Source organism: Nesoenas mayeri (genome assembly GCF_963082525.1).
Source record: "Nesoenas mayeri genome assembly, chromosome: Z".
NCBI classification, from domain to species: Eukaryota; Metazoa; Chordata; class Aves; order Columbiformes; family Columbidae; genus Nesoenas; species Nesoenas mayeri.
In genome coordinates, this window is record NC_137542.1 from 55,248,998 (window position 1) to 55,267,671 (window position 18,674).

General features: G+C 39.2%; 1 protein-coding gene across 1 annotated transcript in view; it reads right to left on the reverse strand.

Moving 5' to 3' along the window:
• The window catches only part of GHR (growth hormone receptor), a gene marked incomplete at both ends in the record, with an annotated part of 65,431 nt that overhangs the window by 6,707 nt on the left and 40,050 nt on the right, over positions 1 to 18,674 (reverse strand). Inside the window, 3 exons of the mRNA XM_080362115.1 lie at positions 4,260 to 4,438; positions 5,473 to 5,633; positions 8,123 to 8,252. Of these exons, the coding sequence (XP_080218241.1) occupies positions 4,260 to 4,438; positions 5,473 to 5,633; positions 8,123 to 8,252 (470 nt within the window). The remainder of the gene's footprint in view (positions 1 to 4,259; positions 4,439 to 5,472; positions 5,634 to 8,122; positions 8,253 to 18,674) is intronic.

Consider the following 18,674-nt stretch of genomic DNA (forward strand, 5'->3'; position numbering starts at 1 on the left):
ATTAATTTTAAGATGAAAAATTATTTAAAGGCCTACTAACCAGATCTGTTGCATCTTAAAAATGTATTTATTTGGGGAACACTGCACAGCTCCCAAAATCTTCAGCTATATATACAATGTGATAATGAAGACTCTGGGAGAGCTGGCATCAGATTGTCAGTCTTGAAACTTTTATATTAACTCCAAAATACTCAGATACCGACACACACCAAACTACGCAGGAAGACACATTAGAGGTCTCAATATGTTAAATTTCTCTCTTCTTCTATTACTCCTCTTAGAATATGTGTTTTATTTCCAACAGCCAAACGGAAGTATATAAAAATAAGGAAAATGTGCTCAAAATAGAAATCGACGTGGCAGGTGTTATATTCTGATTTTACTTCAGAATCAAGGATGATACTGGCTAAGCTCATTATCCGTGAAGAATTCAAACACCTGGAGAACAGCAGGGATTTAAAGGAACCTTTAACAATACAATCCTATAAATACTGTAGCTGCGTAATCTAAACTTGAGACACAATCTGTTGGTAGCCACAACCTGTGGAGTCCTCTGATCCCTAGTGGCTCCATACTCAAGTGTTCTGAGAACCAAGCAGTCAGATTTTGGAGGAGGCAGTGATCCCAGACAGATTGTTTTTCTCTCCTACTGGCTAAGCACAAGATTGTGGAGAACCATTGCTGTACACCACAAAGGTTTTTAACACGTGAAGACTATTGAGTTGGAAAGCACTGGGAAGGGAATACAATATATACGAGTCCAGTCTACTCATTATGTGCTGTGAAGCTAGAAAGAAAGAGTACACTGAAGTTTTACAGGCAGTTGTTTGTTTTGTTTTATTTTGTTTTGTTTTGTTTTGTTTTTCCTCTGAGACAATGAGTAGAAATTCTTATGGATGCTGCACCACACAAAACTGTATGTACCCAAATGATGGTGGCACTTGGAAAATGCAGTATGGAAGCTAAATTAGATCCCTGAAAAATATGAGGTAAAATTACTGTAGCTATGTACCTGACATTGCAAGATGTGCTAAAGAACAGATAACTGATTAATGGGTAGGATGTCTAATCCATCAGTGAACTAACAAAAATTTACCTAAGACAACTGGATGGAGCAAGATGTATATTCTGGAGAAAGTTCAGCGTGAAGTGAATAGATCAATAGCATTTGTTATATGGATTATATAAAAACCAAATGAGAAAAATATGATAAATGATAACTAATAAAATTGCATGACAGCATATAGCAAACTCATTTAAAGTATGTGAAGGGGTGCTTGGATCCAGACTGCTGGACTTACTGCATGCAGTTGGTCAGCGTACATAGCGTGATGCTTGTGACTGACACCCGGAAAAAATGTGACAAGCCTGCTGTCACCCTGGGCTGTGTGACTGCGCTGCCTGCCTGAGTCTGGCCCTACAAGAGGGGGTGACATGGACTGTGGGGCTGTCACCGGCCCGCCGGAGCCCCTGGGACACTGAGTCACCACCAGGATGGGGCACCAGGGGCAGAGCCTCGCCCAGGCACAACAGGCAACACAGCAAACAACGCAATGGCTTTCACCCACTTTAATAGAAAAATGGTGAAAAGTGGGACATAGGCAGCAGCAGGGAAAGGTTCAGAGTGACCCTGGGAAGACAAAGCACAGGGCTGGGGAGCCATACACCAAATGGAGATATTAGGCTGCATATCCAATGGAGTGCAGGGAGATGAGTTTTGCATTCCTCCAAGTAGCAGGCCCTGTGTCGCAGCCACAGTGCTGTACGGACACAGTGATGGGTTCAGTACTCCGTGTACTCTGTGCTCCCCTGCCCTAAGTGCACTTCACTGCAGTGGGAAATGGACCTTTTCCAGCAAAAATTCAACAACATAATCAGAGCCAGCAGAGTCCTTCCTGGTCCAGCCCTCTTCACTGAGGACTGAGCTGTGATCAGCATTTTCATCCTGTATTAGGTGGATCTAGGCCTGATATTACTTTTTTTTTTTTTTTTTTAGTAAGTCAAAAGATGAGGCCAATCTAAAGCATGACAAATAACTGAAGGAAAATTAGACTTTCCATATTCCCTATCACACAATACATTTTTAGGCACTTCAACAACAGACACTTCACTGTGAGGTCATCATTCTTCACTATTGCTCAGATAATGTGTGTTTTCACACCTTGTCTGAAAAACACAGCAGCCTCACAAGGGCTGTATAGCTATTGCTGGTCATGACTAGTAAACTTGGATAGATATAAGATGGGATGGAATTTTAGTCTAGTGAATATAATGGGCAACACTTCAAAATAAGAGGAGAGAATTTTTAGAGAGTCAGCAAGAGGCTAATTAAAAACAATGAATTTTTTTCAAGCTCTGAGCAATATTACATTTGGCTCTGTCTCATGAACACTCAACTATATGAGGGTGGGGACTTTATTGTTTTTCAGAACTTTCTCAGAAAACAATGTTGATTCTCTTACCATTATAACTTACTAATACTTTACTAATTAATATTTTAGTCCTCTTTCAATTTGTAAGTTACGTATTGTCAATTAGTATGCTATTCATGAAAAAATCAAAAAGGCTTGTCTCAAAACACCTGAAAAAATTACAAACAAGTCTCCGTAAGGGGCACACTTAGTACAATTTAAGTCTCAGTAATTAATTTTTGTGTCAGCTTTTTGTATCAGTTATAGGTACAAAGCACTCTGGTATATTTAAGCAGTCAAATATTATCCTTTGTATTAAAAACCTAGCAATAACATTAGAATTAGACATTTGTATCTTTACTGTTTCAGCACTCATTACAGAAGATATTTGTAGAAAAGAATGCAAAAGTGAAATCATTGCTCCAATGCTGTGATTCAGAGTTTGCTATTGCCTTAGGCCAGAACAAGATTTTGTTCAGAAACTTCTCCTTTGTGCTCTGATAGTGCCTCAGGGAATTTTGCCATGTTTGCGCTTTTAAGCTGAAAGGCACAATAACATACAATATATACAGGTGCAGTACAAATCTATAGTACTACTTTTCTTGAGGTAAATTGAGTATTCACCAATTCCTCATCTGTTTCCTGAAAGAAGAAACATTGATCTTCAAACATTTGCTCTCCTGAGAAGAACTATTCTCAAGGCATGCTGAAATTATTGATGGTACTGGAGCAAGAACAAAGCTTTATTATGGTATTTATAGGACTGACGCCTAGAGGCTTCTAAAAAAATTTTTAAAATGTACATTTTTAAAGAGGTATCTGTATTGCCATCTGCTTTTGGAAATCCCATAAAAACTCTGCAGATTTTCCAGCTCTCAAGCAGTATTGATTTACTGCCTAAATTTAAATAATTTCGTAGGCTTTAAAATACATGGTGTTTCAAAAAGATGAACCCAATTTGAAATTACTACATCTCTGCAGCCATGAACTGCCCGTTTCAGAAACTCTTACCACTTGGAAGGGTGGGCATAGAATTTGAAATCAAAGGAAGGATTCTGCTCTGAAATGATTGCACTCAACTGGTCTTCAGGAAGAGTTCTCAACATGCAAATATGCCATGACACACTGGCACTTAGCCTGTGCATTCAGGTAAGCCGGGTACAATTTCTTCCCTGTAACAGGAAAACTAGCTACATGAGAAGTGATTTTCGAAAGGAAAATTTAAGATTTGTGGTATATAATACATATTTTATATTTTCATGGACAATCGATATAGTCACAAATTTCCCATTGCTGTCTGGTACGAAATCTGTGTATCTTATCTGTGTTGCATAATTATTATTTGCTTATTGTATCAAATTTTAAATTATAACACAAAGCTGCTTTTTTTTTTTTTTTTTAATTTACTGGAATTATAAATATTAAAACTTTACAGATACCCTGAAGATTCTGGACGGACATGGCGACATTTTCCAAGCAAAATATCCTGGTTCCAACTACTAAAAATACCACAGAGTGTTTCAAATAGCTGAGGTTTGGGAAAACAATAGAGAAATATTTTATCTTTGAAAAAACATGTATATATCTGACTATTGCTATACTTTCTAATCTAACAAAGTGACTTCAGGGTTTGTTGTTATTATCCTGTGTGCCAGCTATCTTGACACACAAAGTTACAACATTTGCCAGAAAACTTCAGAAGAATATGGGTATATTGCTTAAGATTTAAGGTATCACCTAATTAGCAATTACAAACCTATTGCTTTTCATAGTAGTGCAAAATGTATTAGGGACAGAACAAGCCTGCACTGTACTATGACTATTATATAATAAATATTTACTTCATACCTCCTTCCATTTTGTCTCATTAACTTCTTTGTACTGCAATTCATACTCCAGAGTAATCCATCCCTTCTGAACATCTGCTGTTGGTGGCGGATCCCATTTTACTTGAATATCCCCATGGATCCCAGTTTGACTAGTATTCAGCAGAGTCCAGTTAAGATGGACAGGGGGGTCAGGTAGTACTGTTTAAACAGAGTATTTGGAATAAAACAGGCAGTTTTCAATGTGAAATGATCATTCTTACTGTTAAATGATTTCAGGATTAAAAAAGCATATTAACCACATATTTGCAGATTAAAATTTAAACCTATGAGTCAATGACAAAGTTACTACAAATTTGGTAACAAGAAGGCACCCTGCCATTGGCGGTAGACATACTCTGCATAACTCTCACTTCAGTGATTAATAAAGAAGACTAAGAATGTATTACACTACATTTCCCAAGAATAGCTTGTAAAATACTGAGACATAAACAATTCCCCATAAAAATTTAGAGTTCTCACTAGAAATAAAAACGATAATTGGAATAACACAGAAAGATAAATTGAATATTATTAGTAACTAATATAGATGTACATTGAAAAACTATGGTATCTTGAAAAATTAATCTAATTCTGCTCAGCTGAGGAAAGGACAGCAGTGGGTATTCTAGACACTTGCAGGAATAAATTAATTATATCTACATAAACCACTGCTCTGAATAAACAATAACATCTGTAAGGTCCCAGACAATTACAATTCATATTGCAATAAATATAAATTCTAGCTTAGAAATGCTAAATATCCTGATTCTGTAGATTCATGTTGATTCAGGAACAGAAAACTGTTTGGTTCCAGAACTTTGAAGAATCAATATTTTAATGCCATCCTTGCTCACAATGAACAAGGGTGTGTAGCATCCATTAGAAAGGGCTCAGAGTGATCGCAAAAGCAAGGTCATGTGCACACATATTTCTGAATACCACTGGCATTCAGAAAGAGAAACCATGTATTTGCTTTTATCCTTTTAGTTTTCTTACAATCTGGGCAATATTTTTTGGTGTGGATCACTTTACATATGAAACAAAACCAAATCTCTTCCTATATATCACATTTTTTAGAAAATAACCTTTCTGAGAGGGAAGATTTAAGTACAGTGTGAGTAATATGAAAGCTTATAGCATCACACCTTGTGCGATATAAAAATATAGAGGTAAAATGCATAATGGAAGCATACCTATTTCATCAACGCTGAAACATTTTTCATCAAATACTTCATCTTTATTGGCAAGCTTAACACAATATGGTATCCAAATAGAGGTGTAGGACGTGTTGAAATAACAGCTGTTTTCTCCTGCAGTGATATAATCAGGACATTCTTTCCAATCTTCATCATTCCTAGAATGACAACAAAAATGTAATATATATGAGAGAGAGATTTATAGATCTTACAAAGTACAAATTATAGACATTACAAGACACAGTGTTGATAAGTCGTAACTTCTGTGGAAGTGAGAAAAACATGTCAATATTTATTGTGATTTCCAATGAATCCCAACCACTATCCAAGCAACCTGCATAAATGAGTTTAGGTTCTCATATACTCTTAGTGGCATTTCTGTGCACTGGATGCTGCTTCCAAAAGAACAGTCAGAGGACACATCTTGCTGTGCTGGTAGGTGCTGATGATTAGCACAAGCCTAGCTAAATCTGAGACGGATTTAAGCAACTGTTGTTCAGGCGAAGTTAAATTGCAGTCAGATGCCCGTCTACATAGTGAGGTGTGAAAACAGTGAAAGCCAGTCCCCATGGTGATCGCTACCGCACTACCTGCGAAGCCAAGGACTGAGGAGTGCGGTGCCGTGGGGAGCTGAACTGGGATGCAGGCACCGCAGCATTGATCGCTCACATGGGGCAGTGACAAAAGGTGGATGCAGCGGGAGACCTGGCACAAACCAACCCAGGACTGCAGGATGCGAGCAAAAGGGAAGAGAAACACAGCACTGTGAGGGAGGAAGGGCTAAATTCCTTGGCATACAGAACTTCTAAAACACAGGCTTGGAACTACTAGCAAGAAACCTCTTAGTTTTTTCCATTCTGACTTTGTTCAAAAATTCGTAAACGCTCTTTTTAAATAAAAGAATTGTAGCAAGAAATATCTTATTCATTTAATCCTTTAAAAAAAAAGACAAACCAGCAGAGTTATAAAGAGTGGCATGAATTTTCAGATTGAGAAACACCGCTACTGGTGTGGAGTCACTTTCATATTGCCAAGCTGAAACCACTCATCAGATTTAAAACCAAAAGAGTCTTCAGTTAAAGCAAAATGGGAACCACCAAATTGTTAGAAATAGTCTACAGGAAAACTGACAGACATTTATTCAGCATTTTGGAAGTCACTTTAGAAAAAAAAAATCTCATAGTGAACAGACCTGCTGTTGCTGTTCTCTATCTTGATACTGTCTCTCAGCCCAAACATGACTGAACAGGGATCTTTTCAAAAGTTGCAGTCGTAGTTTGTTAAAAATATACCATAAATGCCTTTTCTTACTAAGAGTCATTGAAGCTGCACAGAAGGAGGATTGTGCTAAATCAATTATGCCAAGTACAGTCTTCAGTACTAGAGTGGGTGCTTAAGAAATGAAAAAGCAGATGCTACATAAATTGAGTAAGAAGCATTTCTGCCACTAAGCACAGCTCATGTGCTCAGCTGATGAGACCAGACACTTTTCTATAGGGAATGTTGTAGCTCTGACAGAGTCAGAACGTGATAAAGGTGGACATGGTTAGATACTATGGCTTGTGCTAAGTAGGAGACTGGGTTAGCGATAAAGTCCAGTCCTAGTCTTAAATGTACCATGCACATTGAAACAGAAATATTTTTAATGTGGGTGTTCAACTCACGTCTTTTATTGCAGTATTCTAATTTATAGGACAATGATGAAATATGTGTTCTGCTCAGTGTATGTGGTACCGCTTTATTGTAGAGTTTAATTAAGTTTTAAAGTTTGTACCCTCATAGTACATGCCACTGACAAATGTCAGCTGAACTTTGACATTTAAGTGGTGGTTTTAGCTTGGATCTCTATATTTCTGAGAGACGTCAGAAGAGTAAGTACAAAAGCCAGCCTTGCCATTAGGCTTAAGTTTACTAAGTTAAATGTATCATCACCAGTAGAAAGTGTCTGTAGATTGCAAAGGTTGAAGCACAGTACATTAGATGAACAGAAACTCACATCCTCCTATTCCTGTGAACAAAAGGCTTGTTTTCCTTAATAGCCATTACTGGTAATGTCTGCAACATCTTTCAGGCTAATCATTGTAACAGCCTGAAAATTACAAAAGCTTAAGTGGAATGTGAATCAGATTTGAACAGGTCTCAATGAAACGTAATCCTCAGTCTCAGAGCAGCCTTTTCACCTGGGCCTGCACATTCAGACGTCAATCTACCAAGTGATCAGTGGGAACTTCAAAAAACTTTAATAAAAATCTTAAAGGGGCTTGTATCCAAACACCACATCTGTGCACAGATATAACAAATTTGATGGTTGCAAGTCAGGTTGATATGGAATAAACTGAAGTTCCCTATTAAAAACTCCTTTCCCATGACATACAGTGTTCAGATTTGGATTCTGCAACCTGGATCTACATTTAATAAGAATGTGTTCTTATTTATCTGCCAAGTAACACTAGTCACTGCAAATTGCTTAATAATTACGAACAATTTTTGACATTCAAAAAAATGTACTTAAAACACAGTTTTATGCCTTTAAAAACAGTATGGCTCATATCATAGTAAAAAATTAAGAGCAATGAGCTAACATGCATAGCAAAATATAGGACTTCTCTCTTTCTTCCTCTTTCTTTTGTTCTTGCCATATTATTACCTTTTCATGTACAATAGTTGTATTGTTCCTGGAGCACTGAGGTTATAAAAATTTCCATCAGTCCAATAACATGAAAATGTCTCCAGTTCAGGTGATCTGCACTTGCTGATTTGTGGCAATCGCAAAACATCTGTCAGGAAAAAATGGCAGGGAACAGAAGGAGACATGTTAAACAAGTCCATAAGCCAGACTAATACACTGTTAAAATGAAACTCATAATTTTAAACAAATAATTAATTTTTCTTCCAACTCTTTATGTACAATGAGGCGAGATTTTAATTGCTTTTATGTGCATTTATGTAGATGACTATACTTGTAAGAAGCCAATTCAAAAGATTGGCCAAGCTCTCTTTTGTGCAGTGTAGAAATGCTTGTACCACAGCCTGACACACAAAATGGGGATCTGCCAACCCTGGAGCTGTAGCTGAAAATAACAGACTATTTCAGCTGTAAGGGACCTGTAGCAACCATTTTGTCCAACTGCCTGACCAATTCAGAGCCGACCAAAGGTTAAAGCATGTTCTTAAGGGCACTGCCCAAATGCCTCTTAAACGCTGACAGGCTTGGGGCATCGTCCACCTTCTCAGGAAGCCTCTTCCAGTGTTTGACCACCCTCTCGGTAAAGAAAAGCTGCCGGACATCCAGCCTAAGCCTCCCGTGGTGCCGTTGTGAACCACCCCCATGTGTCCTGTCACTGGATAGCAGGAAAGTGAGATCAGCATCCCACTCTCCTCCTGCCCTCCTCAGAAAGCTGTAGGGAGCAATGAGGTCGCCCCTGAGCATCCTTTTATCCAAACGACACCAGCCCAAAGGCCTCAGCTGCTCTTCACAGGACATTCCTTCAACCTTTTCACCAGCTTTGTTGCCCTCCTCCGGATGCATTCAAGGACCTTCATGTCCTTCTTCAGTTGTGGGGCCCTGGGTTGCTCACAGTGCTCAAGGTGAGTCTGCACCAATGCTGAATCCAGTGGGACAATCCCATCTTCTGACCGCTGGTCATAACATGTTTGATTAGTTCAGTACAGATGTACCTGAATTAGCCCTGCACTTGCTTTAGAGAAAGTGTGGTAATACAGAGATTGATATTACACTAACCATAGCTTAGTATTTACCCAGCTGAGCAGTTTTGCAATGTGTGTGCTCATTAGAGTATCTACCTTGAACTGAGTTCAGGTTTGTGTATACGACATTATGTAGATATAACCTTGCTCTGAGAGAGATAAGCACAGCTCTAAGCATGTGCCTGTTCTGTCACCTGCTCCGTGTTCATAATTTCTGTTCTTTGTCAAAACTGTAATGATGTAGGGCCATGAAATGACTGCTACAATTAGTCAGCCTCATCAACGCTTGTGAGAAAAATAAAAACAAAAGTTGCAGGTATGACTCACTGCTTTCAAAATCAGTACTTAACTTTTTCCTGATTTTTAAGGGTCTAATGCCAACATTTTCTATTTGGCCTGGCAAGCTTTCCAGACGGAGATCACATGCACATGGACGTGTCTACCTCTCTTCACTGACTATCTGAGAAATACCATCATTTATTTGAGAAAATTTCTCCACGGGGCACTTAAAATGTAGATACTGGTCAGGTGTTTATGACTGGTTAAATGATCCATGGCCAGGGAATGACATGATGCTACTGGACTCTGCCTGCAAAGTTCTTTGCAAATATGTTCTCAGTATCAAAACTGTGACTATCAGAATTTCAGACTAGATATAAGGATGGTAAAATACTGGCTCAGGTTGCCCAGAGAGGTGGTAGATGCCCCATCCCTGGAGACATTCAAAGTCAGGTTGGACAGGACTCTGAGCAACCAGATCTAGTTGAAGATCTGGGCTGGAAGGAGGATCCAGGGAATAACAGGCCTGTCAGTCTGACCTGAGTGCTGGAAAAAGTCGTGGAGCAGATCATCCTAAATGACTTCACATGGCACATATAAGACAACCAGGTGATCAGGCCCAGTCAACACAGGTTTATGAAAGGCAGGTCCTGCTTGACCAACCCAACCTCCTTCTATGACAAAGCAATCTGCTTAATGGATAAAGGAAAGGCTGTGGATGTTGTGTACTTAGGCTTCAATAAAGCCTTTGACACCATATCCCACAGCATTCTCGTGGATGGGTGTGCTCTGCAATGGATAAAGAACTGGCTGGATGGCCGGGTCCGAAGAGTTGTGGTGAATGGAGCCAAATACAGTTGGCGGCAAGTCAGGAGTGGTGTTCCCCAGGGCTCAGTATTGTGGCCAGTTCTGTTTAACCTCTTTATCAATTATCTGGATGAGGGGGTTGAATGCACCCTTAGTAAGTTTGCAGATAACACCAAGTCGGGTGGGAGTGTTGATCTGCTGGAGGGTAGGAAGGCCATACAGAGGAACTTGGACCAGCTGGATCATTGGGCTGAGGCCAATTGTATGAGGTTCAACATGGCCAAGTGCTGGGTTCTGCACTTGGGTCACAACAACCCCAAGCAGCACTACAGGCTTGGGGAGGAGTGTCTGGAAAGCTGCCTGGCAGAGAGGGATCTGGAGGTGTTGACTGACAGCAGCTGAAGCTGAGCCAACAGTGTGCCCAGGTGGCCAAAAAGGCCGACAGCATCCTGGCTCGTATCAGGAATAGTGTGGCCAGCAGGACTAGAAGAGTGATGGTGCCACTGTACTCGGCGCTGGTGAGGCCACACCTCAAATCCTGTGCTTAGTTTTGGGACTCTAACTACAGGAAAGACATTGAGGTGCTGGGAGAGAGTTCAAAGAAGGTCAAGGAAGCTGGTGAGGGGTCTGGAGCACCAGTCTGATGAGGAGCAGCTGAGGGAAGTGGGGCTGTTTAGCCTGGAGAAAAGGAGGCTGAGGGGAGACCTTATCACTGTCTACAGCTACCTGAAAGGAGATTGTAGCATGGAGGGTGTTGGTCTCTTCTCCTGAGTAGCAAGTGACAGGACAAGAGAAAATGGCCTCAAATTGTGCCAGGGAAGGTTTAGATGGGATTTCAGGAGAAAAAATCTTCATGGAAAGTCTTGTCAGGCATTGGAACAGGCTGCCCAGGGAAGTGGTGGAGTTACCATCCCTGGAAGTGTTTAAAACGCGTTTAGACAAGGTTCTTAGGCACATGGTTTAGTGCTAGAATTAGGTTACGGTTGGACTTGATGATCTTGACAGTCTCTTCAAATCAAAATACTCTATGATTCTAAGATGTCCCTGCTCATTGCAGGGGATTTGGACTAGATGACCTTTAAAGGTCTCTTCCAACCCAAACCGTTTTATGATTCTATGATATTTACACTCCAAGCCAGAAAAAGTATTAAGGTACAGTCGTCCACATGCACCAGATGCCTTCTTCTATGCATGAGGTTTTTGTAGCCTTCCTGCATCTTGACTCCTTTATTTATGGCTCAGGCAGACAAAGCCACTCAGTGCCAGAGCAATTTGTCTTTTTTGGGCTTAATGGCTCAAATTGTGTGCTTTATATTAAACACTGCCGAACATCCACAACAGGCAGTAACTAGTACATAAATATTATGAATTTCTGTTTTGCTCATCCCATGTAATTGGTTCATTTCACACTTTGGACATTGAACAAGGCCTGAACATCTGTATGTAAATAAGAGATTTCGTAAACTGGGTGGCTAACACCTCCCTCTTCCTCTAGCTTTTAGAATTCTTTTTGCCAACCTAAAATAACTGACATTTGATTAGAAAGATACAAACAGATTTTTTTTTTTCTCTCTCTTAGCCAGCACATTCAATTTCACTGAACTTTAACTAGATTTCTTTCTAAAATAAAAAAAAATTTTGAAACAAGTATTACAGCAAATGCAAAAAATCATGCTGTTCTTTTTTTCAGAAAATATCGAAACAAAATATTTTGACTATTGTGCCTGATTTGGTTTGGTATGGTATTCAATATTTGACAATTTCGGCCTAAATCCCAAAATGCTTTTGACTGACTCTGATTTGAGCTTTTACACATTTTTACATCATTGATCAAACAATTTTCACATGGTAGAAATTTTTTCTTAAAAAGAGCACATGATAATGAAATTGCAAACTCGTAATACAGATCCAAAATAAAACAGAAGATTCAAGAACAGTATTATACTTGTAACTTTTAAAATGTTATAAATTTTCCAGCTTTCAAACCTGAACTTTCTTTTGTATTTACTTGAAAATCAAATAATTGTTTAAAAACAAAACTAAGAAAAAGAAACTAAATTTTGTGCCTTTACTTCGAAGACATGAGTGCAATTGCCTCAAGTGCATAATACCTACAATCAACAAGACGTGAGTCTCTCCCTTCTTCTATAAGCAGTGTGCAAGGAAGCAGATATTCTGGCTTTTCCTGTTTCTATCCTCAGCTACATGCATCAAGAACAAATATAGGTATTTTTGCTGAAACAGGTTAAGAATTTTAGAAAATGACATACTGGAAAACCCTCCTAAATTAGAATACTTCTGTTGATGCCTGCACAGTATTTATAGCTAGAATATACAATATTTAAAGCCGATGTCCTCATCTCCAGGGGTAAATAAAGTCATGCTCACTTCTTAACATGATGAAATGAACTGCATGGAATCAAACTTAATTTACATTTTGAGAGGTACACCATGATCTTAGACATAGGCTCTACACTGTCTTCATAATTAATTCTGTTGAATTCTCTAGCTTTACATAGAAGCTAAACTAAGGACTGTAAGATGTGTGAACTCTTCTAGGAAAATGGATCATAATACAGCCAGAAGTAGCACCAGTTACAACGGAGAGTATTAGCAATGCACAGAATACAGATTAAGACTTGGTCTCTTACACCCTGACTTCAGAAGAACATATACCTAAAGTCTCACTTTCTTTTCCACTTCCTCATGACAAGACTCTTAATTTTTTGTCTCACAGGTGTTCCTTCAACAGGGACAGGTATTTTTGAGCAGGGAGCAGTTTTGTTTGGGATTCATACACTCTTGGTTTACCATTTAAACAAATAATGAAATAATTAAATGAATGAATAAATACATATTGAACAATTCAATTTGTAAGAAAAATTATCTTCTGATTGATTGTTTCCAGTTTCTGTGTCAAGTTTCCAGCCTTCAAAAACACAGGCTTTTGTGACTCAATGAAGGAAACTTTGTCATATTGACATGTATAAGGCTTGGCACTCTGGGGGAGATCTCCTGAATTTCTGTTTCCCACACAAGTGAATTATCAACATTGTACAGGACCCTGTGTGAGCTCCATCTCCTGAACAACCTGTACCAGAATGTGATAAATGAACACAATAGCTCAGCTGAAAACATTTAGGCATAAAGGCAGCAGGGTACTGAAAGTAAAGGCTGTCAAACTGAGATTTTAAATAGACAAGGAAAGCAAAGCAAAACATGGATACACACTTGCTCTTTTCCTACCTGATCCAGTAAGTTCCAGTCAAATTGTCATGAATAAAACCACTTGCTTAATTTGAGATAATGGCTTGGCTGAATACACAGATTCAACAGTAGAAAACATGGAAAGAAACTGGTAAATCTGTGGCTTCCGCTGTTACCACCAAGAAAGTTTGGTAGAAAAATTCATAGTCCTGCCCCTGGGTTTAGCTGAAGATAAATGTTCAGCTGCCAAAGAGTAAAATCTCTTCACATTTTGCTCTCATTATGTTATGACCACAGATTAGCCATGGTCTAAACTCTGGCTCAGCCAGAAGAAACTGTGCCAAAACAGTAGCTAAAATAATAGTTTGGTTTATGGAAATCATCAGGAATGCAGATGCGCCATCTCTTCTGCTTACACTTGTTTGTGGGTCACCAGCCTGCAGTTCTCCATCTAGTATAGTTTCAATACTATATATTCTTCAGTCTTTAAAACCAGAACACAGTACTGTGACCGCAGCTTACTGGAAGTTATAAAGACATAGAATTTAAAACAAAAAAGAATCCTAAAATCTAGAGGTGTCAGCAGGCTAAGTCCTTTAGGGATTTTGTCTTTTCTTTTTTCTTAAGAGTCTCTCTAATAAAATTTAACTTTAAAGGGAGGAGCTAGCCTTGAGTGTGGAAGAGTAAGGAACTTAAGCTTATAACTGGGTGTAACAAAACAGGTCATCATCATATTGAGGAAGTCCTGCTGTCACCAGAGCTCTAGTTCTTTTGCAAGAGCAAGGACAGAGCAGTACACAACTTGTCTAGAAACATCTGTTACTAGTATGGGACTTGGGTAGGTGAAATAATAAGGATATGAATGATTCAAAACAATCAACCTAACTAAATGGAAAATGAAAAAAAAGGATATATTTTTGCTGAACAAGAGGATGTATTTCTGGTTGTGGTAATTTTAGAAGGTTTATGTAGAATTATCAGTTATCAGAGCTTATGATACCTAGAAAACCTAGAGCAAACTTAAACTTTCAGAAGAATAACATGTTCCGATATGCAAATCAAAGGTAAAAGACGCCTTATGCAACAGTATGTATCTTCATATAATCCACTTGCAAAGCATACACAATGTGTCATCGCTAGAACATAATAGAGAAAGATAGAAATGGAAACATAAACACAGGAACTAACTACATGTAAAATTAGAAACAGTTATGAAGACCTGGAGTGCTATTTACCGTAGCTCAAATTTCTATATTGAAAGTGAATGCTCTATCAATTAGGTTCTGATTCTGAATCCACCCAGCTCAACAAATACTGGACAATTTACTTTAATAAGGGCAGTTCGATTTCTCTGGTACCAGGAAATTCTGATTTGTTCAAATTGCCCAGCAAAATGAAGAACATTTGCTGTCAGTGGATGATATTTTAAATAGGTACACTCAAGTAGAAATAAATGGTCAGACATCACATATACGGAGAGTGGGATGCAGTAAACAGAGAAAACAACAACGTCCCTTCCCAACCAGGCTGCTTGTGAATCTGACTCAGCATTTGTTTTAGGTACAATCTGCCCATGAAGGGCCAACAGTAAAGTTCTGGAGCAACTTTTTTTTTGAAAACAAGATAATTTCTTTTATATCAGCAATAAATAAGATCCTTTTGCATGAAGTACTCAACAGAAACAAAGCAAAGTTTAATAACTCTAAGATGCTATGTTGCAGTGTAAACTGAAGGGGAATGCTGCAAAAGATAGTATTTTGCCCATGGAGTAAGTCTGAATATTGTAATAGTTCTTGATAAATAAGGGTGTTTTGCTGAGGAATATGAAAGAGCAGTTAGTCTTCAGCTCTGCATTGAAAACTAACTTGGTGACAGCTACTTTGAGCAATAATATGTAGGCATCTTCATGTAACAGACGAGGAGTGTGCACAGTGTTTTAGGGAATGCCAGAAGGACTTTTTATTACGTTTGCAGTGCAATAAATGAACAAACAAACAATCCTGAGCTTGGTAACACTAAATGAAATGGCAATGGCTCTTCTCTTTCAGAACAAACTTCTTTCTTTTTTTTTTTTTTCCCCCCAAATGAAGTTGATATAGTTAAAATAACAAAAACCTTTCCGAAACAGAGATTTTCCACAGCATCAAAGCTCAATGGCTGTGCTGGTTTCCCACACTCTCTGTGCTACTGAGCGTCCATAGAACAGAAATTGACGTGGCTCATTGATGTGGTGTCCATAAGGGTACACACAAAAAATTAAGTAAATAAAGCTCAGGACTGGGTGAAAAACAATCATGCAGCATTACTCAGTACTCATTACTCAGTACTATTGCCCATGAGACAGTACAGGGATGAGTGAGGATGTGGATCTGTGCCATGTTCTGTAGTCTCTGGCATGTGCTTTCCAAATAATTTCCTCCCATGTGCAGTGGTGGAATCACATTTCTGTCACAGAAGACCCGTATCAACTGGCCTACATATATAATGGATAAAGGGAAACAGAGCAAATGAAAGCAGTTAATGTAAAAAACCTATTTCCACTTATTTCTTAATTGCTTATACAGTTGTAACTCAAATTGAAATGAAAGTATGTATAAAAATAATAATGAATAATTATTTTATCTGTTACAGCTGTTGCTGTAGATGTTCAGTATTGACTAACATTATGTGGTAGGGCACATGAGGAAATATGAAGCACAAATGAGATCCTGTAGGCAAACAGTATGTGCAATAAGCAAATATCACAAAAGGTCTTTCATGCCCTTTTCAGAGCAAGCAAATTGTACAGTACTGACAAAAATCTCTAACATCCTTCTTTCTTCTGCACATGTACTAGCAATTTCCAGTCAGAAGCCCTGCTCAAAGTTAACAGCTGTTTAAAAGAAAACCCATTGCTCACCATCATGCGGCATAATAAAGCCACCATACAGTGGTGAGGGGATGTCCTAGCTGAGACACAGCCCCTCCAAAGCTGCCAGCTTCCCACCAGAGATGCATGCTCAGAACCAGGACCAACATTTCCAGACCATTGGGACAGATTGTCAAGGGAGGTTGTGGAGTCTCCTTCTCTGGAGACATTCAAAACCCACCTGGACACCTTCCTGTGTAACCTTATCTAGGTGTTCCTGCTCCAGCAGGGGTATTGGACTAGATGATCTTTAGAGGTCCCTTCCAATCCCTAACATTCTGTGATTTCTCCAGCAAGACAAGCTGACGTATAATCCGGCATCCCCAAACCAGGCTCCAAACTGACACTCACCTCCCCAATCTCTAAGAGGAAAATACTCAGAAGATTCGGAGAGTAAGACTGTCAGGTGTGAACCAGGTTAAGAATTGCATCTTCACAACTACCCTCACGGAAAAGTCACACTAGGACATATCTTGATGGTCCTGGCTAAATTTGAAAACTTGCCTCCCTTATTTCAACATTAGCTCGGTCCCTGTGAACAAGCAGCTGTGCAGAAGGGACACCTCGACAGCACTGCAGTGAGGACTCGCACAGGACAGCCATGCTCTGGTCTGACTGGGGGACACAGGGGACCAAACCTGGAGCCAGGCAGAGGCAGCAGGGCCCTGTGCTCAGCCATCTATTTGCGTTACATGGCAGCAAGTGGCTGCACAGCGGCGTTAGGACAGCAAACAGCACAAGCGCTGATGTCAGAACAATGTGGAGAGTGTTTTTACAAAGGAAACGTTACAGCACAGCTAACATCTGCAGTGGGAGTGGACGAAGGGAGTAAAAGCAGGAAGCACAAGATAAAGCAGCACAAAGACACAAGAGAAAAAAAAAATGATGAGTAAAGAAGATGACAAGTTTGAAAAGAAGATCACAAGTTTGAAAAGAAGGGCACAAGAGGACACGTAAGTGTGCATGAGAGGAAGACAGAAAAGGGTAGCAAAAGACTTGAGGTAAAGGCAGAAGAAACTTAATACTGACAAGCTGTAAATGAAACCTGCAATCGCACTGTCACTCAGTTTAAATAGTGAAGATGACAATTTTTTGGTCCAGCACATACATATCCTCATAGTGTAGAGAAGAAATCACATGCAATCGACATCACCCACAAGCGATACTGAGGTAAGAGACTGGAGGAGAGAGCAGGTGGCTGTAAGGACAGTGTGAAGAGAAACAAGCAGTGACACAGTGCACCTCTTTAAGGCCACCTGCAGAATAAAGGCAACACAATAGAAAGATTGAGGTTTTCCTCACAAATCTAACAAGGTTTCAATCATTAGGTCCACTATAATCAGTAGGGACATGAATCTGCCAGGTTTCATTAGACAGACACAGCTGTGTTTTTTCAGTTACCAATGACACTATGTCCCAAGCTCTTTATTTCATCATCGAAACAGTGCTGGTTATGCCCAAATGCATCTTGATATTTCTTGTTTTTTACTCCCTCTACACACCCTCATTACATTTGAATGAAGTAACTCATGAAGATACCGGCTCTCAATCTGGTTTTGTTGTTGACATTCAGTCCTTTCAAGTCACGCTGCTTTTGGGACACCAGAGTCAAGCTGTAAATTCTCATACTACCCACTGATGAACTTTCAAGCTACTTCTGGCTTCTGCAGATTTTAATAATTCTTCAGAATAATGACTGACTGAATTATGTACAATAACACTTGAATAGAGGAAAACTGACAGAAAAATCCTACCTTGTACTCTACAGAGATTTTCATGGAGTACAAATCATCAAACTCCTTTTGAAATTGAAGTAGTTGAGTCTGGTGTGGTTTTTAGCCAGGTGAAGTAAGTGAAGGAAAACTTGCCAGTTCTATCCACAAAACAGCTATCTTTGAAGGAAACTCCTGAAAGTAGGGAGCGATCTTGTTCTTCAATCTGCAGGGAAGTTCCCTGTTACTGTCACTATATATCAATATAAAAACTAAGGAGACAAAAAATGTCCAGAGGCTGTGACTAAGAGGATTATTTGTTACCTTCCACACCTGGAATGAAACTCAGGGGACATTACTGACTTGTCATTTAGAGATTTCTTGAGAAGTCTTGCTACAACATCCATCTGAGACAGCAAGGCCATGTGCACCGAAAAAAAGCTGAGCCCTCAAACCGATCTGAAGAGTTACTTCTCGTACTCTGATCGGTGACAGTGATGACTGAAAATTATGTGGCTTTGAATACCTGAAGACTGAAAGTCATGCTGATTCTTATCAATTCTTCATGATAAGAACCA